This window comes from Caloenas nicobarica, chromosome 7 (assembly GCF_036013445.1).
Source record: "Caloenas nicobarica isolate bCalNic1 chromosome 7, bCalNic1.hap1, whole genome shotgun sequence".
Taxonomy (NCBI): Eukaryota; Metazoa; Chordata; class Aves; order Columbiformes; family Columbidae; genus Caloenas; species Caloenas nicobarica.
The window spans coordinates 26,549,191-26,573,627 of NC_088251.1; the positions used below are offsets into that span (position 1 = coordinate 26,549,191).

The window sequence follows — 24,437 nt, forward strand, 5'->3', positions numbered from 1 at the left end:
TGTGTGGGATTTTCTGTTAACATAAATTTTGATACATTTACATGGCATCTTTTATTTTTAAAAAAGTTCAAAGTTGGCTTTGAAAATCCAGTCAAGGCTAAAATGAGAAAAAAGGAATGATGAGGAGAAAAAGTACTTCACTGAGATTGGTCAAGCCCTTTAAAGTCAGAAACTATTTGAAACCCTATCTGCTATACCCTGAGTCTTGGGAAACACACAAAACCTCTTTCTAGAGCAGCACAGCATTTGGAAAGATCTATGCATCCATCACCAACTGTAGCAACCTCTGAGTCTAAATGTGACGGCTCTTTCAGAATAGACATTATTAGAACGGTCATCAAGAATAAGGAACCTTCTGCAACTATTCTCAGGGCTACAATACCATATTCTTCACTACAGAAGAAGGAAAAGCAGGGTGAAAAACCTGAGAGCATCATCAGATCCATTCTGAATAGGCAGGAAAACAACGTGGGAGAATCTTTTAGAGGGAGAACAGTGGCATACAAGCAAGACAGATTTCCCACCTAAGAGGAGCACATAGAGTAGAAAAACGCTTCCAGGACTGCATAAACCAAAACCCCAGTCTGGAGGACTAGTCTCCAGAAAATAACCACCTTAATTTATGTTCTCTCCTGGAAACGAAGATAACTAAGATTTCTCCCCTGATCCATGTGGTGGGAGCTGCAGAAGGGAGTTGCAGGGAGGTGCAGGAGCGGGCGGCCCGGTTTCTCCTCCCCGCACCACTGCCTGTCCCTGTCCCACCCAGCAGACACACGCCAGGCAGATCCCTGGTCTCTCATGGGGACCTGCGCAGCCATTCCTACAAAATACCATTTCAAATTTCTGCTGCCTCGCCATACACTCTGCCCTTTCCCCCCTCCCCCAGTCTGCCAAGTTTTGTAAATATTTCATGAACTGCCTACATGTATTCCTGCACTAAAATTGTGCTAACAATAGAAACCATTATTTGCCTGCACTGTTACGCTACTTCCTGCACAAGGTCATTCTGTTTTTCTTCCTTAGTATCTTTGCTCCCAAAGGGAAAATGCATCAATGGGAAGGAGAAAACAGCTGCCTTGCAAGCAGCCACAAGAACAAGAAAACGGTGTGTTAATTACGAGCACTGATAATGCCAGCCTGAACAGTATTAAAAGTTGAAAAGCAAATTTGAATCAAAGTAATAAATAATAATAATGCTTTTCAATCTCTAATATCTGGAATCTACAAACTGTTACTTCATCCATTATGGTTATTGTTATGGTAAAAGAAAAAAAGACTTAAATAAAGCTGTTGATGTGTTTGTCAGCTGCTCAGAAGGCATCAAATAGTTCATTGTGATGATGGGTTGACAAAATATTGCACTGAATTACAGAGAGAAAAAGGCAAAGAACATATTCTTAGCATTAACCAAGGCTAATTTATGTGTTAGAACAAAAGGATCACAAAAGCTCCTTACAACTTTACCTTTTATTATCATTACAACCCAACAACAATCCCAACAACTTTTTTTAGGGGCTAAAAGTAGTATATGACAGAATGAACTGAAAGTGAAACAAAGAATTGCACAAGGTTCCCTGAACTGTGATTATGTCGATTTAGTGGAGCTATCTTCCTTCTTGAAATAGCATATTTTTCATGAACTACAAAACATATCACGACTCCCAAAAAAAGAAAACTTTTAGTGAACATAAGCAATGCTCTGACAATGCCTCTGTCATAGCATAGAGGCTCTGCTTATTCTGAATTGGTTAAAAGGGCTTACGCTTTTACACTTATTTCTACACTAATTGGATGTAAACCAGGAGTTGAGACATCTGTGGGCATGAGTGCTCACTTCTGCTAAACTCTCATTATTTTGATGGTCTCTGGCAAATAAGGTAGTCAGCCCTGTAAGGAAAGCTATTTATTTTTTTTAAGAGTTAAGCATTTAGAAAGCCTTCAATACATATTTTATGATTTCATATCATATTGCTACCAGGATCCCTCTCATTGGTTCCAAAGACTGTGTTCAAAATAAGACAGCACTAAATGTGTATGACCAGGGGAAGGGAGTGACATGAACTGGAAAATACCTTGCATCCAGGGCTAAATAAATTGGTCATCTTCAAGTTCCATATTTCAAATACACTTTATATATGTTTCATGATTGGGGGATTGTATTAACTTACATATAACTATATACAGAAAAAGAATAAATGAATTTCAAATTGAGTTTGAACAAACTAATCTCTTTCTGGTATCAAAAATTCCTTTAACTGAAGACCCAGTAACATAAGACCATCTGCACAATGTTCCCTTGGGCACTAGTTTACATATGTAAATTTAGTTCTAGATTTTGAATTTCCTCTGAATTAACTGTGATAAATCTCTACGTTCTTTCATGCAGATTCATTAAGTATTGGAAGACTTGAAAACACTTAAGATCAAGGATCCCCACTTCACCTATAAACCGCACATATCAGTTCAGATATTGTCGGAAACCATAACAGTAATTTCCCCCGGTGGATGCAGAGCTAAGGGGCTCAGCGAGGTCTATTACATGAACAAAATGTACCAGAATCCATTGAAATAACTTAAGGAAAAAAAAAAAAATCTCTGCTCAGTGTTTTCCATTAACAGGTGTGATAGAAAACATTTTATGAAAGAGGTGAGAATTCTTGTTCCCGTTGCTCAGATGCTGATAGCAAGATGGCGATGTGCTGCCATCAGCAGCAGGAACACAGCCAGGCTATTAAGTGGTGAAGCTGACAGGATTACTTACATTTTGCAGCTGGACTCGGCTTTGTGCCATACACTCTGACTTTGCCATCATGCTGGAAGCATTTAGGCTGTAGGTTTTCCTATTCTGTGTTTCTTTCAGCTGTTCATGAATTTGCTTTGTTTGTTTCCTGCAGAAAAAAATAAAATGCATGTAAGAAAGAGCTAGTTTTATCTACTACTATAGCCACGATATTTTTATAGCCAGGGTTCCATTTATTCAAAACTTCACCATATTACATTAATCAGCTGAGCTAATTCACTAGTGCCTAATATTTCAACACACTGGTCATTTTCTGGCAACGCTTAAGAAAGGAAAAAAGAGCTCTTCTGTTTAAAATATCTTCTATTCTCAGATGACTCTGATAGCATGCTAGTTGTTTTAGTGCAGAATTTTGTAAGGTCATCTATTACATACTTAACAATAGCTTGCAAGCAGGCCTGAATATTAAAAAAACCATTTTGCTCTGATTTGGAAGAAAGATTTTGGCAAATACAGCAGGCATTAGTCCCTGTTGGCTACAAAAAGTGTTGAAGAATCAAAGATTTCTGCTAGCTGATTAGACTTCACATATAACCCACTATCTTGTATAGACCAGCTTTTGTTTAAATGCTTAAACCTGGAAAAAAAAAATCAGTACAGTATCTGAGGCTGTGTTTTTGATGTATTACACTATGATCCACTATGTCAGAGCTGGGAATACTACTAGATGAATCACTTGCAATATTCAGGAGATAATCACACTATTAATAAAAGCTTTCTGTTTCTGCCACACTATATGGACAAACTGAGTTTTAAAGTTCTGTACATGATTGAGGACAGGAGGCAGCAAACTTTATTTTGAATATTTTTTTAAATCTTCTGCAAATAGATATCTTGCCTGGGCAAAAACTGTTATCAAAATATATTTAAGGTCTTTTATCAGTTTCCAGTCTTTTGATAAGCTACGTTGTCTGAGACTATCAGTTTTAAATGATCATGAGAAATAATTCCACAATACTGTTTTAATTCCTTCCTTCCTTCCTTCCCTTCTTCCTTCTTCTCCCCAGCAGATGCATCTCCAGCAGCGAACATATGAAGGCCCTGGAAACCACCCCGCAACGTCAAGGACTCACCAGCAGCACTTTGTTATGCCACCAGCAGCTTTTGGACAGCAATTGATACAGAGCCAGATTTCAGAAGGAAGTGATTTCAGGAAAGTGGCAGTGAGAAATAAAGGAAATACAGTCTTTCTATACTAAAACTTGAAATTTTAGCAAAGCAGCTACAGCAACATTTTGAAAACTTTTGATGATTTTGCTGCTGAAAGCCTTGTGACATCGTCAAGTTTGATAACATCTTACTTGACTCAGGCCAATGAATTTGATACCAACTGAAGTATAAAAGTCATTTTAACTTCTTTCAGTGGAGTCTGTGTCTAGTGCAAGACAGTGATTTAAGTGGTCAAGGGAGGAAACTGTGAGAAAGGACAAGCTCCCTCAATATGAAAGAAAGCAGTGAGAATTATCACAGTTCAGCTATTCAATTTTAATAATATGGTTTTTGCTGTATTAAAATAAATATATGAGATTTCCTCTGCCTTTGGGTCCATTAGTTATGATTCAGCACTGCACAATTTAAGCATTTGCTTAAATTCAACAAGCTGTAAGCACCTGCATTGAAGTAGGTATTTGTTATTACACATTTCCTGAATACGGGTCATAAACTATAATAAATCTTGGACTCTGTAAATATCTCTTATGCTTTCTATTTACATACTATTTTGAAACAGTATGGCAAATGAAAAAGTATGAATTTACATAGTAAGCATGTTACACATAGGAGTAGCATATTTTGAGCATAGCCAGGAGCTCTAATTAGTAAGATTTATGAATATGGGTGGGTGAGGAAATAATTTCTCAAGCATAAAAACTTATTAAACTTGCAAAAATCTTCCTTAGCCAAAACAACTTGTAAAGTTAATATCAGAATAATCTGAATAGATATATAATCTGAGGGATTATAGTGCTGAATTAAATGAATTAGTCAGTTGATTCTGAAACCTCTCTTTTAAAAATATTTTTTGATATCTACTCATTTTTTAAACCAATGAAACTAAATAATTTAATTTTTAAAACGTCAAAATGGACTCTTTAGCTTCTCGTGAAATTCCAAGCGAAATCTCTAAAAGCAACTCTAGAGTTTGTATGAATAATTATTTTCTGACCAGCTAAATTGCATACGCTGAGGAAATAATCATATATATGTATGTATGTCCTACTGGAAAGCCAGCCGCTTGCATGTTGGTCGCCATAATGGTTATGGTACATTCAGTCTTTTTTGATGACTGTTTTTGAGTGGAGACTTCATATAAAGTCTAAACAATGACAGTCAAACAGGATCACAGCATCAGACTTTGGGAATCTCTCCTAGACATAAAATGTTCCTAGAATTTAATCAGGAAAATAACAACAGAAATTACAAATTCTTCAAACTCTAATTTGGATTGATTTAGAAAACCTGTGTTTAGAGTTGTTTCTACATCTATAAACACACGTAAGTAAACTGGAATATTCGGCTTAACTGCTGCAATCTTTAACATTACAACTGAGATTCCTGAAGGTAATTTACTGAGAGAAACAATCTAATAATTAATTTTCTTTTATGTTCATGCAACCTAACATTAATATTAGGTTTATGCATATTCATTTTGCTAAACTATAGGATGCACAGTTATAAAATTAGAAACAATTAATAATTCAAACTTACTCACTGATTATTATATTTATTTTATAATTTTTGTTTTCAAAACAAGTGGGCCTTATGTGTTCTACTTTAGAGGTGCTTGGCAATAATTTGTTACTTCAGCCAGAAATAAAGGCACTAATCATTTATAAAAGTCAGCCATAAAAAGCAGCACATTACTGTACTCTCCCTCTGTTGCTAACACTTACAATACTTTCTTGATTACCTTAAAAGAAATAATTGGAAGGGCACAGGGTTTAATTATAATTCTGAACTTCCTCAGACTGAATTTATTTTAAAGAACAACTTTTAATTTAATGGTGCATAGGGAAGTGTATATTCCTAGCAGCAGGTATTATACAATTGCCAGATGAAGAAAGTCAGGGTCACTGTCTTCATGGAAACCTTTTTCTTAAAGGGTGCACCATTCAGAGTTTCTGTAGCAGTGAGTAACATTTTAAAATTTTTGATACATCAAATTAAATGCAAGGATTATCCCCCATGCAGAAGGAATGCTTTGATAACTCTTAAGCATGATCTGCCTGAAGAAGAAGCTCCTGAAAATCTGCTCACTAAAAGCTAACATCATAAGGGTTGAGGTACTTATATTTGTTGGGTTTTACACCCTTAAGACACTGGCCAATGTCACAGTTACGATATTGTTTTACGTGGCCTCTATGCAACCCAGCCTAGACACTTAATTAATTTTTTGACAGTTCGCCAGACGGAGTCACAGCCAGGGAGTTAGGGACTGATTAGTGTTTTACCATTACCGTTTCACATATTTGATAAGATCTTGACTGAACTGGAGGTGCTCATTTTCTCATTACTTTTCAAACTTCAGTTCTCGGAATCTGGCATAAGCACACTTCAGCTCTTCCCAGTAACTCTTAACTATCATATTTATAATGCAGAGAAAGAACCAAATCCAACACCCCAACCTCTTGCCGAGATATGAAGCGGTATTGTCCTGTGACTTCATCTTTGAAGCGTTATTTCTACTCATTATTTTTAGACACAGCTCTCCTCACCACCTCATCAAAATCTTGGTACTCTGAAGGCTATTCCAAACCAGCTCTCCACCACTCCCTACAGCAGTGCAAAACCAAGAAGGGGACAGCTGAACAACAGAGGGACATTTTATTCACACTGTGCTCAGTTGTTGCCTGCAGGTTCTTCCAGATGACAACCCCATTCTGCTTTTCCGAAAAAACCCCAAGCCTTTCCAGGAAGAACAGGAACACCTTGTTATCTCTTTCTTTCTTCTGCAGATCTATAAAGCATAATGACATTTCTAATGCAGTGGCAAAATGGCTCTCTCTGCTCACAATTTATACTACAACCAAGGAGCTTGCAGAGAGGAACTGTCCTGCCACAGCATCCTCCCGGCTAGCATCAGTGTCATACTCCAGGTCCAAAGAAAAATTAAACAAAATTCCACATTATAAGAGGTAGGAGTGTTTAGATGAAAGATGAACGAACTCAAATCTTCACTCAAATAATGCACAAACTACCCCTGAAGTTTGAGGGGAAGAAAAAGGGGAAAAAAAGGCCTGGTGACTTTTCAGACTTCCTTTTTTTCCTGATAGAAATGTCTGTCTTCTTATTTAAAAAAAAAAATAAAAAAAAATTAAAAAAAAGAGTAGTCCTCATCAGATTTCCTAACCATTAAAATAAATTCTAAAAAGGAAGATTCACATAAGCTTCCAGACCTTTAAATAGGACAAACCTCCACATTTTTGATGCTCAGCCACTGTGACCAACCTCATGCAGGTACTATTTATATTGATATGTGTTCTCTCATTAGCTCCAGCTGGAACAAGAATGAGGGATGACAACCATACAGAACATATTTATAGATACAGTGGCACTGACAAGCACATCATGTAATTGCTATGAAGTTTTTGCAACTCAAATTACACACATAACAATAAATATTTTAAACTAATGTTCAGTTGGGAAGATAAATAACAGAGTGGAAAGTATTTCCCTTGAAAATAATTTAGTACAGATGATTCCACCATACTTGGATAGTTCAATGTGCTTGTGCATTTCAGATACTCATTATGCAACTACATCAGCAGTTTACAACTACTAGCTACAGGTTACAGATATCTGCAGTGAATTTTTATCTTCCTGCATTTCTAACTTTACATTTTTTCTCAGCATACAGAAACAAAAGGGACATTCAGGGGTTTGAAATGAAATGCAAAAAGTAGATGGTATGTTTAAACTTTTCTTTTGAAAAGATGTCAGTTATTATTGCACTGATAGTAAAAGACACAAAATTATTATTGACAAAAAATAACTGTAAAGGACACAATCTCTTGTTTCCTGAGATTAAAAAAATAGGAACATTAACACATATGACTCCTGTTTACTTTTCTTTTTTTTTTGGACGTAGTCTAGCCTTGAGGAACTGCTCTAACCTGTCCATAGAAGATAACAACGGCTTCAAAGGGAAGGGAAAAACCGAAGATTTGTAAAGCTGTAAAAAGGACAGAAGCTAAATAACAAACATGCTAGCTGAAGGCTCTTACTTTGTTTTGAAGTAGAACGCTGCACAAAGCATGCCCACTACGACTAGGCCAAAGACGATACAGGAAATGGACAGCACCTGGCGCTGGTACACTTCTTCGCTCTCTGTGAACAGCAAAAGTGAGAATTATGAAAGCATCAGAAGACAATACTTGCAAAAAGTGGATTTCAGCACATCATGGTTGCACTAATGATGGAGAGATACTAGAGATTTGGAGGTCTGGGTAGGCCAACTCCTCAACAGAATAGATGCTTCTCTGAATCTCTCATCTAAACAAGTTGTGGCCTCCTGGAAAAATTTTAGAAAATGGTTCCAATACAGACAGAGATATGTAATAAGAAAAATTAGGATAGTTTAGTATTTTCTCTGCTCTACATTTTTTTCAGCTTTTTTAGAAAGCTTCTGCTGTCAATAGGATAAAGAGCTCTACAACCATGGAGTTCTGGCTTCAGGCAAGACCCATCAGTTGTTCATTTTTATATCCTTTAAATCTTTATTTATGTATTGGACTCCACAATTTTTTGTATCCAACATCTTAAAATTTAATCAGTTAAGCATTTTTCCATTATCTAATCTTTCACATTGGCCTTTTTTAAAACAAACAAACCAACCAACCAACCAACCAATCTTCTTACTGATAAAAATGTAACCTGTCTCTCTCTGCAAACTTTGAAGGTCTCCCTCATTATTGCTTTGATTTATCCTCACTGTTGCTCTAAACATGTACGCCACAGCTGAGATCCTCTCCAGCCAAGGTGTACTGAATAGGGCCTTTAAATAAAGCAGAAGACTATAGCTAAGTACTGCAAAGCACTTTTGCTCTCACAGAATAAAAAGGTGTAGAAAATAAATGCATAGAAACAGAGTAGACCTGAAAGTTCCTTCTCCTTAGTTGATGATGCGCTTCAACTTGTGCATAGATGTATTTACATACTGCAACAAACTTCCCAAGGTAATCTAAAGTGTGACTGAAATTATGATAAGTCTCTTTTTATTCACATATATTCATATATTCCTTGTGAAGTAAATCACCTTAGTTAAATTATATTGAAATAAATGCTCCAGGGAGAAGATTCCTCATTTAATGAGCAGCCAAGAAAATATTTCTGCTAAAAAGGAAAATATAAACTGCCATGGATATTCCTGGATATTCCTGCTGAGGAGTTAAGACTACAGAACACAAATTCCACCAAGCATCCAAATTATATGAAATATGTAACCTACACCAACAGAAATACAATCACAGACCACAGTGTCAAAAAATAAAACAATAAACTGTTTAGATGCAGGCTATTTTGTTTAAAAAAAAAAAAAATGGAAAGAAAGATCTTCCCAGAAATAAAAGACAAGACAGCATCACAGGGGACATGAAGGCTCTTGAAAGGCCAAGTTCTCATGGAGAAGTCCCCATCCACTGTATGCTCTGTTACATCTAGCCCGTTTTTATTTATAGTACTGATTCTTCCTTATTTTCATTCCTGCTACAAAACTGTCTCTCTCCTTTCACCTCTGTCACATCACTCCATGACTTCTCATGCCTTAGCTGCTCCTTTTCTAAGTTTATCTCACACATTTGCTACCCACCATTATGAAACACAAAATGACTACTGGCGACATGTGGAAGGAAATTTTCTTCCAGGACTCACATCATAGTCAAATTTCATCTGCCTGTTACAAAAAAAAAAAAAATATATGCCATATTCCAGGTACTAGGGTTTCGGGGATTTTGTTCTCTTGCTCTTTAAAATTTATTCTTAAAGGCTGTCATCTGCCTGCTTTATGTATGTGGAAAGACCCACTGAAGTATACACCTAAGTTTTTAGAGGATTAAAAAGTGTACAATAGGCACATTTTTCTCACAATTGGCAGTTCTAAAGGATATGGTAGTTCTGTTATGCAAATAAGCTGAAACTTGCCTCTTCTTTGTGATTTTGTTATAAAAGGAAGAACACTGGTAGAAGGTCCCTGAGAAACAATCACATACGTTTCTAGCCATATTACTGAGAAAAAATAATTTCGTTAATTAATACAGACTATGTTAGGCTTTGTTAGCAACTAAATCCACATCGTCATTATGAGCCATAATCACTGGATCTTCTAGTTCTGTTGCCTATTTTCTGAATTCATTGAAATATCTTTGAAAGGTATTTCAAAGAAGAACAGCATTGTGCATGTGGCCTCAGCAAAATGATAACAGAACAAAAATAGTAGCTTTCCCCCTTGTGGTGCTTATTTCAATGGCTCTTGAATAAAATCTCAATATGGTCACAAGCATCACAGAGAATAATTACTGAATATTCAAACTGAGCCAACTGGGAAATGACAACATTACCATATGAATGCATTACTTAAGCTTTGCTCTATAAAAAAACAATCAACCAACCAAAAAAAACCCCACCACAAACAAACCCCCCCCAACCAAAAAAACCCCAATGACGAATAAATGTGCAGAATAATTTTTCTGCTGAAGTTTTTACTCCCAGCCCTAAAAACACCACAAACCCCAACAGCATTCAGTATTCCCTTAACTTCCTCACTCCCATCCCCACAACGGACCTGCTCTGTATTGCTGCAAGTAACAACATGCTACAGAATAAATGTGGAAAAACCCAGTATTTTGCCATTGGTATGTACGACGAACAATTGCTTTCCACATACTTTCTCCCATTGATAAATGCCAATTAAAATAATTCTATGACTTATTTTTCACCAGGAAACTTGCACTCTTAATGTGTCATATTGTATTGATATGTCCTGCAGAGCCAGAACCTCCATACTGAGGCGAACTTCAATAGAATCATTTGCCCCTTACACTTCCGTTGGTGTCCTGCATCCTCAAAGTCCCATATACAATAACAGGGAAGGCTTACATGGAAACTCCATACACAATATCAAGATTTCCAATAAAATACGGATTCTCATAAGTTAAAAGGGAAGAGAGTAGTTAAAACATATTTTTCAATATACTTAGATTTATGTGTGACAAGCACTGAACTATGTAAGGCATCCTAAATTTAATTCGTAAAGAGAATAAAAAAAGCCTGCATGTTCCACAAAATCTGTGATTGCCTCAGCATCAGACTTCGAACTCTCCCAAGAGTTTTCTCTATTCTTTCACTAGCAAAAACCTACTGTACAGACTTGCTGCCATATGCTGTAGCTTGTGCTAAGGCAGAACAATTTAACAGTTGAAATGCTACAAGCCACAGTTCACAAATTTCTTATTTGACCTTGAGTAAGTCAAGATCCTTGTTCTTTCTGTAACCATGAGGATAATATTGCCTCTTCCATTCCAGTGAGTATCATGAAAAAATTTAATATAAACACATTAACCTCTAAAGAAATAAAGTCTATGCAAACATATAAAGTACAGTAGCCTGCTGCATATAATTCTGTTCCAACATGTTTGAGAGCATATGCATTACTTCATTCAAAATACAATGTTTTATTCTAATTCTCAGCTACCTTTATTAGACACTGAGTTCTATTCCTTCAACTATTATCTGTCTGGGTAGAATTCTCCTTTTAAAAGGGCTTCAGAACACTTGGGTTTACAAATTAGGAGTGGAAGTTTGTACCTACTATTGTTTATGGAAAGGGGAGAGTCAAGGTTAATTGCATGAATTCACTTTTCAAACTGGAACCAGAGCAAACTGACTTCTGCTGGCAAAAGTTCATAAAGCACTTCATTGTTCTGATAGTGATTCTCTCTTGGGAAGAACTGTTCAATGATTCTGATTGTAATGAAGATTAACAAAATTCATTTTCTTGTACTTACAGAACATCCACAGCAGAAGGATCTTAATGAAAGCGAAGTGAAATAGATGTAGCCCATTATATATTATAATTGCATGATATTTCACATTCTTTGACTGTTGGTATTTAACACTAGTGAGATCATTTTCTTTGTACACAGAGGCAGAAAAGAGATGAGTATTCAACCTGTTTGACTGACCTATTTTGAGTACTTGATCCTATAATATTAGTGCTGCATCAGCACTAGTTTTGCATGGAACATCATAATGAAGCAATGAATTAAGTATAAAGCTAAAGACTCATCATGAAAAGAGACGCAAAGGTATGTTCTTCAACCCGGAGCTCTCAATCAGCTATTTTATATTGGTGAGTGAAAGATGAAATCTCATTCAAAAAATTAATGAACCAAAATCTCCTGAAAAGTTATTTCCATCAAATCCATCCATAAAAAAACACTCAAAGAAAGGAGAAGGAGGAGAAGGAGGAGAAGGAGGAGAAGGAGGAGAAGGAGGAGAAGGAGGAGAAGGAGGAGAAGGAGGAGAAGGAGGAGAAGGAGGAGAAGGAGGAGAAGGAGGAGAAGGAGGAGAAGGAGGAGAAGGAGGAGAAGGAGGAGAAGGAGGAGAAGGAGGAGAAGGAGGAGAAGGAGGAGAAGGAGGAGAAGGAGGAGAAGGAGGAGAAGGAGGAGAAGGAGGAGAAGGAGGAGAAGGAGGAGAAGGAGGAGAAGGAGGAGAAGGAGGAGAAGGAGGAGAAGGAGGAGAAGGAGAATGCAAACAGTGGAGAGTTATCCGGGAAAAAAAAAAAAAAAAGGCTAACCTAATACAAGAATGTCTAGTGTTTTCTGTGGTTACAAAAGGACTGGAGGTGCCAATATTCTTAGTAAGTGCTACTTGTTATGAAGTAACAATTTGATAAATAGTTTTAAACAGCAACATCATAATTCTGAAGGTAAAATAATTTCAACTTTGGTTTCCTAAGAAACAATAATTTCCTTTTATCTGCAAGGAACTTGTGAATTTGTGTCAGCTATAACAAGAACTCAAATCTGACAAACTTTCAAAGCCTTAGTTCAGTACATTCAATACAAGATATTTACTAAATCTTTGGCTTGAAATAGCTCCATATGCAGCTAAGAGATGAGAGATAGTCTTTTGCTTTTTAAGGAAAAGTCTGGTTAGGAGTTTTTGTGTATTGACAACTTACGAGTAAGACAATCCAATGCTTTTCCAAACTTTATCTATTTTCATTCTATTTCTAAGATGGATAAGGTCAGTCTTCTATCAACAAAATTCATTACTTTAGTCTCATCAGCCTCTGTGTGTGCTAATTTTCCTTTTTGAAAGATTCCATTTCAGAATTTATTATAGCAATTCTAAGTTTCTCTAAGACCTTCTGCTACCACAAACATACAGACAGAAAGCTAACCTGTACTACATTATTATTATATACCAATAAGAATAAAAATAGATATTAACCTTGGTTTTATCATATTCATTTTTGAGACAACTTGACTATAAATATTTTAACTTGAGTTTGCTAAGTGTAAGACAAAGACAAATAATGAAGGCCACTCTTCCTCCCTCCCCCAACTTAACTTCCAGTCTGGATACAGGGGGAAAAAAGTTACCTAGTTAATAGAGTTTGACAGCTAAAAATCTTTTCCTGGCATGATGGATGGCACGACAGGTGGCACCGAGAGAGCCACAGGGATGGGACAGGACCAATGGCACAGCAGCAGCGACTCACAGCCAGCAGAAAATGGATAGCAATGGAGTGGTACCAAAGAAGCCAACTGCAAAAACACACTGAAAAAAAATCCCAGTGGGACATCTGGAGGTTTTTAAACCTTTGCAGCACTCTGAAAGTCTACACGGTGTAAAACCTCTTCATAGTACCGTTGCTAGTACCTCACTACTGAACTAACAGCTAAAACTAGAAGCTACTGAACTAACAGCTAGAACCACTTGTCTTTTACTAAAACCTCCCATCTAATAGCTAAAACTTCATGATCTACCATCAAGTCTTACTCTTTATGCCACTTTTGCTTCCTGAGAATCACAGCTCCAAGTAATTAATATTAATACCTCCAGTTTCTACTGTCAGTCCAATAGATGCAAATTCAACCCTGTAAATGAGGTCTTTCACCATCAGACCACTCAGTGACAGGATTAATTCAGGCAGGCAAGGAGGGCATGCAAGATGCTGATAATTTAGTTTCCCAGCCAAACACCAAGCAAGCAGACAGTCTGCACAGTTCCAGCTATCTTTGTGTTGACAACATCGCTGACTGTTCTCATATAATGGTTTTGAAACCGTTTAAAATTTAGGTAAGAAAATCCACATAACTATAATACATTTCGTAGTCTGAATGTTACCTACTGGTCTTCCATGGAACAAAGAAATTTGCAACATCTTCTGCATTGTACAGAAAAACGTATCTGGTCTTTCATAATACACACATAATGACAAAAGCATTAAGATTGGAAAATATTACAAATATAAAATGATTTTTTAAATTAAATAACATTCTTTACAGACGGATTTAGTTTTGAGGTTTTTTCAGTGGTGATGTTTCCACCTATATTCTTGCAGGCAATCAATTATTTGCCAGGTCCTAGAGACCTCTTCCATACCATAGATTCCCCACAGACACTATTATTCCCTTGCTCTCTCTGTCTTTGACAGAGTGTCTAAGATCTGAAATTCTACATGAGAGTCTTAAGTGGGGGGGAAAATGGTATACTATCCTGCTCCAGAATGACGACTCATCCTTTTTTCCTGTCTTAATTTTTGGCTGCTTCTTGGCACATCCCTTCATCTTCCCTCTCCGATTTTGTTATCTTCCTTTCTTTTCCTTATTTTTTATTGTAAATCTTGTAAGCAAACACAGTTCTGCACTTTAAAAATGTCTTTGCTATCATCTTTTCTCCCCTTCATTAGCATGAAAAATCTTCCAAAGCAAAACTTCTGTTCAGCTTTCATTATTCTTGTAATATAGCCTTCTATTTTTGCAAAGTTGACGCTCAGCTGAGCATGAGTCCATGCTCAGCTCTTCTGAGGCCCTGGTTCAACCATACTCCGTGGTGGTAAACAGAGGAAGCAGAGGGAAGGACATTTAGACACAAGCTTCTTACTTGAGTTATTGCAGAACGTATCATGGTTTCTTAAGATATATATACATATGTAGGGACCAATCCAAAGACCATTAAATGCAATATGCATTGCATCAGATACACATTAAAAAAATTAACATTAAATGATTATGTAACTCCATAAAGACAGTTTCTGAGAGGTTTATGACATAAAAATATTATGGCTTTATAAAGCGATAGCAGTCTTTAATTCTGCCTTAGTAATTCCTTAGCTGATGAGAGCTGTTATTGCTAAGATCCTAAGCATGGCTAACATCTAATATAATGATGACTTAGTTTCCCAGCTGATACTTTATTTGATCTCAGAGTTTGCACTGCTATTACCAACAAATTGGCCTTTCTCCCACAGGTGAGGCTTACATAGTCTATATATTGCTCACTTGCTAGTATTGAACATTTCACTCATATCTCAAGCTAACATCAAAGCTGCCAAAGTATATTTGATGATTATTGTTGACGCCTACATTGTCAGAAGCTCGCTCACAGTAACTCAAGCAATATTGTAAGTGCTATCTCTGTTTTGACTGCTGCTGTTTTAACCAGGGTGTTTTTATATGTATGTGTGTATATATATATATATTTTTTTTTTTTTTTTACAAAAATAGAGTGTGGGCAGTGACAAGAGAACAATAGAAAATTATCATTAATAACTTGAAATATTTTTTTATTTTCTTTTTTGTACACTGAAACACAAACATGGTGTTCTACCTGGAAAAGCTCTGGAGGGTGATGGCACAGAGGATAAGGACAAAGGCTTAGTCAGCTGCAGAAATACATGACAAGGACACTGTGTTGCTACTGAAGTACAATAGTTTCTGAACAAGACTGCAGGCATAGGACTATGTATTTATGCATTACCACCTTTTTTTTCCAAGCCCCAACTCCTTGACCTAGCTTCGCCTCACAAGCCAGTGACCAGGGATGGATGTGATGAGGAGAGAATGCCAGAGGGAGGTGAAGAAGTGTCCTTCACAGTGTGTCGTGTCAATCTGTTCCCCTTGAAGCCATCCACACTCAAAGCTCCCACATATGTGGAGGATTAAGGGACCACATGCTTATGCACCCATGACTTGTTCTGCTGATTTCCCCTACCTGCTCCGTGAGCCAAGAGATCTGGTTTGTGTACATTGTCCCTCACTTCTACAGGTGCAACAACATCCCTGTCAGCTTGTCACAAAATATTCCCATCAGCAAGGTCCATGTCACATCATGTGCATGATGACTGCAACACACAAGTCTAGGCTGGACTCTGTAAATCATCGCGAAGAAAACCAGACTACGCTGGCAGAGAGAGAAAAGTAAATATGGTAAGCAGCTACGCTCTTGTTTAATCCTCCAGAGGCTTTTTCCCAAGACGAGGGATAATGCATCCAGTTGGACTTTAAGCAATGGCAGATGCTTACTAATATGAATAGCAGCCTTAAGACACAACCAAGCCCTCAGCCCACAAAATGTCTAGCAGCGCGCCCCCCACGCTTATCCGCGTTACAAGATCCACTTCGTGCATTTGGCAGTGGCTGCAGGTAGGCAGTGAGCTGCCAAAACCAAGTTTGCTCAAGTGCCAACATGCATGTGTACGTGACTGCTGGGACTGCCACAGCACAAGCCTTACCACATTCCTTTGCTTAAGGAGGACTGAAGAAGATGCTTAAAATCTTAAGCAACTCACATATTGCATGACATCAATAATACATCCTAACAGTGTTCCCAGTGAAAAGAAAGATCTTAAAGTAGTTGAGAACACAGTTTTACTTATTTTTGTAACTTCTCTTCCTTCTGTCAGATATATACAAAAAGCAATATATAGTCCAATCTCTATGTATTAATATATTCAAGTGGGTTTTACACACATGTGCAAATCATAGCTCAAAGGGATGGAAATGCATGCTTAAGGATAAGAATGTACATAAACACAAATACATTTTTTGCTAATAGATTTTAAAATTTCAAAATCCCTTACATATGCTGGTTTTTTTTTTTTCACAAGTGAAGCGCACAAAGTGTCAGAAAAAAGTCTATAAACCTGCCACTTCGAAAAGACGCATGGTTATCCAAACCCATACATAGCATCTTATAATCTATCAAAGAATAAGAAATTAAATTCAGCAATAGCAAAAGTATTTTCAGAATGACACATGCAATGAATTTAAAGTTAAAAGTAAGTTTAAAAAATAAATAAATATCAAATTATCTCTGACCCTGAGAACATTACTGAGACGATGGAGACAGTGGTGTGTGGCAGGAGTATAATACAAACCAGACAGTATTTGAAACAAGAGAGTTTCACACTGGATATGAGGAAAAACTCTTTCCCATGAGTACAGCTGTGTGGTGGAGCAGACTGCCCAGCGAATCCATGCAGTGTCCACCCATGGAGGTTTCTGGCACCCAGCTGGTTGACTAGGCAGCTCCTGACGTCTCTCTAAATTTGAATTATCTTATGACTGCATGAAAGGCAGCAGCTTTACATGGTCACTGTGTGGCAAGCTGAAGGACATACTACACCAATGTCAATCATTTTGAAGTGAAGCCAAGTTGGGAGTACCAGTAATAAACATTTCTACGGAGTGCCTGGGTGGCTATTACAATCCAGGAGCTGTCATACATGATAGCAACGCTGGCAGCACAGGGCAGCTTTTAATGTGCTTTGTAACATCTCTGGTCATGACTTTTATCTATAAATTGCAAATGGAAACACTATGCCAGAAGTAACCACTACCTCTGCTTCATCACGTTTTAGCATGAAGCTCACTTTGCCAAGTAGTCACGGCAAAGTGTTTTCTGACTCATGCTTTATATGACAGCCCTTTCTGTACCCTCAGCTTCACATCTTTTAAAAATATTCACATGATTTTCCGTGGCAGTCATGATGGACAGCTTATGACTATAGGGCCAAATGGGTGCTGAGCCTTGGACAAACATTGCTGAAACATCACAGCTCTGAGTATGGCTTAATGAAGAGACATAGCAGACTTGGAGAGACTGAACAGAACAATCCAAGCAAATGCAGCGAAGAGCATGCAATAACTTGGCCTCCTTGGGGTTGCCTGAGACCCAGTTTTATGCCTACTTTGAAGAGCTCGGATAGCGCTGAGTGGGCTGACGGGGAGGCAGGAGGTGACACTGGTGCGTTGGATGGCATGAAAGCAAAAGGTGAAAGAACACAATATCAGGGACTGCAGAAGACAGTGCTGCTTATGATCCTGATGCCATGGAAGAGGTGTGAGAGTTCATGGAGGTGCCTTTATGGTTGCAACTGAAATTCTACACAAAGAGGCTTCCTTGCTGGCCAACCTGCTGTCTGTGGCACTAAGTCATTGTTCTCTCCCCTACATCTGAAGTTACCCATGCTTTAAAATTATATGCCTTCATATTTCCTAGCAGCTTTAAATAGTTATGATTAATTCTCCTGTCATTAATTCAGGAAAAATCCAGTGTGCAGTATTATCTGGAAGGCAGCTAGGTAAAATCTCTGCACATCTTAACTGTCTTTGAATTTTTCCATTGCTGTCAGGTGTTGCTAAAGCCAAGAAAAATGCATTGTCTTTCCACATTCATATATCCTCTTTGACAACTCCTATCTGTTTTGCTTCTCTGAGCAGGAGTAGAAACGTGATTCCTTCAGATGACCCTTCTTATCATCTTAATGGTATACATCATATACCTACTCCAAGAAACAATCAGAAAACACATGATTCATCAAGTTGCCAACTTATTGCCATTATCAATTACAGTTTTCACACCATTGTTAGAGAATGCAGAGGTGGTATGCAAAAATGCTAGTTATGAGCTAAGATAAATGGATAAATTGTCATTAAAAAACTAAGGATTTACAGATTCCTCAGTTGCTAACGATAAAGGAGACATCAAATCTCAGTTTAGATGTCTCTTCCTCTAAAACAGTTTTGTTTATATATATTATATATATAACAAATACAAATGTATATGTTTATACTAAGTTAATAGCTGGGAACTAGATTCAAGAACCTGTCAGACTGACATTCCTCAACCCCCAACATTTCTCACTTGAAGTTTTATTAAATCTTTCTGGGTAGTGCCACCTTATTTAGACACGTTTTTGAGTTGGAAACACTTAAAAAGTGTTTTTGATGGATTAATCTGGGAAATCCACCTGCTGGAACTCTTGTGCAGAGTAAAGCAATAATCACTAGGAAGTGTGGGACTGATTCTGGTCTACTTTGAAACATGCAAGAAAATTTCACTGAAAATGTAGAGTCATACTGGTGTAAACCCAGAATGTGCCTGTCTTCCCATTGCTACATGCTGGCTGGAACAAGATCTGTCATTCAGATGCGAGCTTTCCTCTTATATTTTGTCTCAAATTGTTCTTATTGAACCAAAAATCCACTTCCAGGTATTCTTACCTGGCATATGGAACATCAAACATTCTGACAATGCAGAATCAGACCCTAGAAAATACAGGTAAGAGAATCAACTACCAGCTACGTGTCCCAATTAAGCAAACCTTTCATTGATCATGCCTCTATTAGGTAATGCTAAATTTCAGCTCATTAAGAATACTTTCACAGAAGCAACTTCAGTATTTGAAGAAAGCAGATATTTTCTCAGGCAAAGCCTTGTGAATCCTCTGACAAGACATTTTGAAAGGATTTAGAAATGCTCACCAGGATGGTCTCTGAATATATCACATACTTATACTCATCTGTTTCCTGCTCCTTGTTTTGCTGTTGGCCATCTCATAATGAAATTACATACTGAGTAATGTCTTCACTAAAAAGTAGGTTTGGTGTTTGTTTGTTTGTTTTGTTTGTTTGGGTTTTTAAAATTTTTTTAATTTTTAAAGATTATATTCTAGGTATTCTAAAAATCAGCCTAAATTTCCATAACTTTATGAGTCAAACTAGGTCCTGCAGAGTACTGTAACACTGATCATTTCTGACCTATGTTACTTAAATTTATAGAGAGAATCATAACTGACGTCTCCATCAAATGTTGTGGATGCCTTAAAATTCATTGAGTCATTGAGGTCATTTGGGAGATGTTGAACTTCAGTATGTGACTGTGTCAAAGTGTGTATTTTTGCTTCAGTGAATTCACAAGCATGAGCCAGTCAACAGGAAATAAATTAGCAGTAACTCTTGTACTTGCAGTACATTTGTAGCTTACTATCAGGTTTATCAGATTTTTTTATAAACTGTAGTAACTTTTAGTCTATGAACACTATAAAAATAATCCAGACTGTGAAGCTTAATGATTTTAGTCATCATTGACAAAATTCAGTCCGTACAACCATTCTCAGTTATATCCGATTAAGGTAAAAAATACTTTGGAAGCCAAACTTTCCTTCTGGCAGGCCCCTAAATTGAAACACATAAATAAATACGACCTTATACATTAGCCAGGACTCCTCATGTAATTTTTTGAAGAAAAATGGGGTTTCAGTAAATCAAGAACTACTATAAAGTTTAATGAAAAAGTTGCTTTTTTGCAAAAATAATTTTGAAAGTAAATCCCTTTCAAACTCTGGAAAATGCAACATTGTACTTAAAATAATAAAATATTAGTTCTATTTTTATAAATAAAACTATTCCGTAAGAGCTGTTTACGTATTACTTCACATTTGCAAAAAAAAAAAAAAAGCTGTCAAATACTCACCACAAATCAGAAGCAGAAAAGGAAAATTGCAGATGCTTTTGAAAGCATTTATCTGTAAAATTCATTTCTGGAAGATTATAACTAACATCCAATATCACAAAGATATGTGAAACTCTTCAGATATAATGTCAAAATTTACCCTGGATCAAAACTCACCCTTCTACATTTTCTAGCTTAGTGTTGGCTCACTATCAAAAAACCAATTCCTGAGTGTCTGGGAGAGGAAACAGAACAGCAAAATCATCCTCCTGAACCAGCCAAAACCCAGGATGTTTTGAAAGCCTGTAAGTTCTGCTGAATTCTATTGCTATCTTAACTATTTTGTTTAAGTTCTTGTGCCCTATGTATTGCAATTACGTACAAATGCTAGGATTTTCCGCAAAGGCTTCCTCAACAGTCGAAAATTCAAATCTTGCTAATTAATCTTTCATATGAAATGGGTTAAAATTGACAGAAAAAATTGTGGCCAGCTAGGTACAAATGATATAAAGTCCTCTCCTATGAATAATGGAACAGAAAATTCTGAGATAAAGAAAAGAAAATCTCAAGGTTTAAATTCCTGTCTAGAGGCATTAGGTTTTGCTTTTGCACTTTTTTTTTTTTTAATTACACTTCTAGAGCCTAAGAATGAAAATTTTAAAATAACCAATTAAGAAGAGTATGTAAGCATTCCTCTAATTTGGGGAAGTAGCAAGTTTGGGGATGAAATTATTAACGACAAGGAGGAAGGGCTTGAAGAAAACCAGAAGACTTGATTTCTCAGAGCTTTCCCAGCACTTACTGGTCACTTCTCATGATGCTGCAAAGTGACAAACTTTTCTGCTTGCATGTTTGCAAATTCAGTAATCATGTTGCTATCCATGGAGAAAGGCTGAATAATATGCATATGACACACATTATATGGACATATGTTAGCTTGTCTTTAAATAAGTTGGAGCTATGGAACACTGAGATAAACATCAAGGTTTTTCCAGTAGGTATTTGTAGGTTTACATATATATATATATATATATATATATATATATATATATATATATATACACACTAACACAAACGCACACACAGAGGCCTTTTTCTCTGTTAGTTTCGGGTGCTCTTATTCCTCTGCACTAAATCTCCTCTGGCAGTATGACTCCATGGCTAATAATTTGACCAAGTTTAGGTGACTGAAGCAAATACCAATGATGAAAGCTCACCCCTAGTACAATCGAAGGAAGTAGTACGTTTCCTGAGAAAAGTCAATAGCCCAAAAACCCATTATGTTTTTTCGGTGGAACAACGTATTTCACTCCAAGTCTTCTTTTGCGTGTTCAGTGAGCTCATGTCATCAAATATTATGTTCTAGAGGTAATTTTTCATGCTTTTAGTTGAGTCAAGACAGACTGAAAACTATTATAATTTAAAAATCATAACATTAGTTGAATGATGAGTTGGCTTTTCTTTCTTACTCTTCCTAACATGAAAATCCTATTTGTTCCTGTGACACAAAGCACATGTGTAAATCACATATGTTTCTGTGAAACAAACAAAATATATATTTCCATGGCAAACAAAGTTTCCTACCGGTACCTACCACAGTGTTTCGCATACTTCTGACATAGTACTATTGTTCAATACCTAGCTCTTTGTGGAATATGTGAATAGACTCTGTATTTAAGGTGAAAACAAAAATCCTTTAACATCTTAAAGTAAAAGCAGATGTTTCTCACCTTACCACCCTTTAACTAAGGAGTAATAAAGAAAAACTATTTTACAGATTGTCTGCATTCTTATTTCTTCCCATCTGCCATGCTTCCCGCCACTCCAGTGCTACCTGGAAAGCCTCTCACGTTTAGCAGAAACAAAGCAAAGAACGATGCCAGAAATGTCTCTTCATAAAAAGAGACATTTATTTTTCTAAATAAACTCCAAAACATGGACTTTCTAATTAGTTCATGTACACTTGTATTTTAAAGGCATGCATCGGTGCAATATAGTGCTTACTCTATTTGGTTAACGTTACACTTCTCTCCTAAATTATAAATACCTTGAAGGCAGTTAAGTTTTGCAGGTACCCAGGAGGATATAATCTGACTTTTTAATGTCTTTTAAGTCCCGTTATACTAAACTGTCCTTTCTACCTAGTTTACTAATCAAAAGACACCTTGCTTTAACATTGACTACCACTCTCCAAGTACCAATGCAACTCCCTCAGGAATAATGCAACATTTTATGTTGAAGTACTTTGCAAACTTTATTTCAACCTTTCTGTACAAGATCTTTGTCTACTGTTAAAATTTCCAAACATCTAACCAGATTTCTCATAACCTTATCTGCTTTTTGTTTGTACAGAAAAAATATTATACTCATATCTTAAAACAGTTCAACTAATTCTAATGAATTATTTATATAGATTTTTTTTCTATTTCTGGCAGAACAACAAGAATTCTACCTATTAGACCACAAAGATGCTGCTCTTAAGGGAAACATTAACAAAATCTCATAGTTGAATCTGTGTGTATTTGTCTTTAATCCTAACCTCTGATTTCTGTGTAATAATCTATTGTCTTTTATTAAAAAAAAACCTAAGCAACTGCAATAGTTTCTAATATCAGAAGTTAATTCTGAAGCTTCCAGAAAGCATTATCTATTTAGCTTCCTATTTAAGAATTAAATTAAATATTTTTGCTTGGTTTGCAACACAGCTGGATCATTCTGATATAAAAGTCTCAGGACACAAGAACCTTGCAAGAGTTATAAACTCAACATGGCCCAGAAACTTTTTTTTAAGTTTAGGATTTGCTTTATTTACTATCACCAATAACTTTTATTTACTATATAGTTTTATTCAGGATCAAAATTTTCACCCTAAATCATCCAGTTCATATTAACATTCCAGTGAAAAGCTCTGGCAGCTGAAGAACTCTGTAATCTCATATGATATATTTAATGAAAAGAAACAATGCCATCTGCTCCTCTCTAACGGGCACAAACTACTCTTTTCATACCATAAAGCTAGAGCCTATAGAGACACTCAGCAGTGCAACCAAATGTAATCTTTTTTTTTTTTTTTTTTGTAAAACAGCACGAAATACAATGCTTTTTACATATTCAAAAATATTCAGATATGAAATGAGGCAAGTGCCTTTTTATGTTAACCAAATAGCCTAATGTCAGCAACAGCTCTGCTATTTAGCAGCTCATAGAAGGTGCAACAAAGGAAGAGGAAAGTATATATCTGAATAAATCCAATCCTGACGAATTTTACCCCATCAGCCAAATTGTACCCTGTTAAACTTTATCTACTGAAACATTTTAAGTCTATAGGAAACTACAAATAACATCATTAAATATTCTAATAAAAATATAAAATAATACTTAAGCACTGTTCACTGGATCACTGAATACTCGAACATGTTCCAAAAAATATTCCTTTCCAAAGAAAAACATAGCATTGAAAGAAAAGTTTCAGAAATTTGTGACCATGTGACATAAAAGATATTATTAAGAAAATGATATTTTAGCTTAAATTGTAGCAAGTCTTACAGGTAATAAAATATATTTAAGTTAACTGCCAATGGAGGTGAACTTTAGACAAATGCTACACTAGGGACATGAGGTTTTGTTGCTATTTCTGTGATGTTAACGTATTGATTCCAACTTTTTTTCACTAATGAGCAGTAATTACCTCTAATAAGCAAGTGAAGCTATTTGGGAGATGCAGATAATCAGTTTACTTGGATTGCACTGAATAGCTTTTCTTTCTGTTAATTGACAAAAAACAAGCCCCCAATACCAACCTATGATACTAATTGAAGACACAGAGTAAAAATTAAGTTCATGTATTTTAGTGAAAATTGTACTTTATATATAATTAGAGAAACTTGTTATCTCA

At 36.3% G+C, this 24,437-nt stretch overlaps 1 protein-coding gene across 1 annotated transcript in view; it reads right to left on the bottom strand.

The window, feature by feature from the left end:
• Positions 1–24,437, bottom strand: part of NRG3 (neuregulin 3) — a 391,269-nt gene that overhangs the window by 19,278 nt on the left and 347,554 nt on the right. The window contains exons 5-6 of the mRNA XM_065639250.1: positions 8,023–8,125; positions 2,762–2,888 (exon numbers count right to left, since the gene is read on the bottom strand). Coding sequence (XP_065495322.1) covers positions 2,762–2,888; positions 8,023–8,125 — 230 coding nt within the window. The remainder of the gene's footprint in view (positions 1–2,761; positions 2,889–8,022; positions 8,126–24,437) is intronic.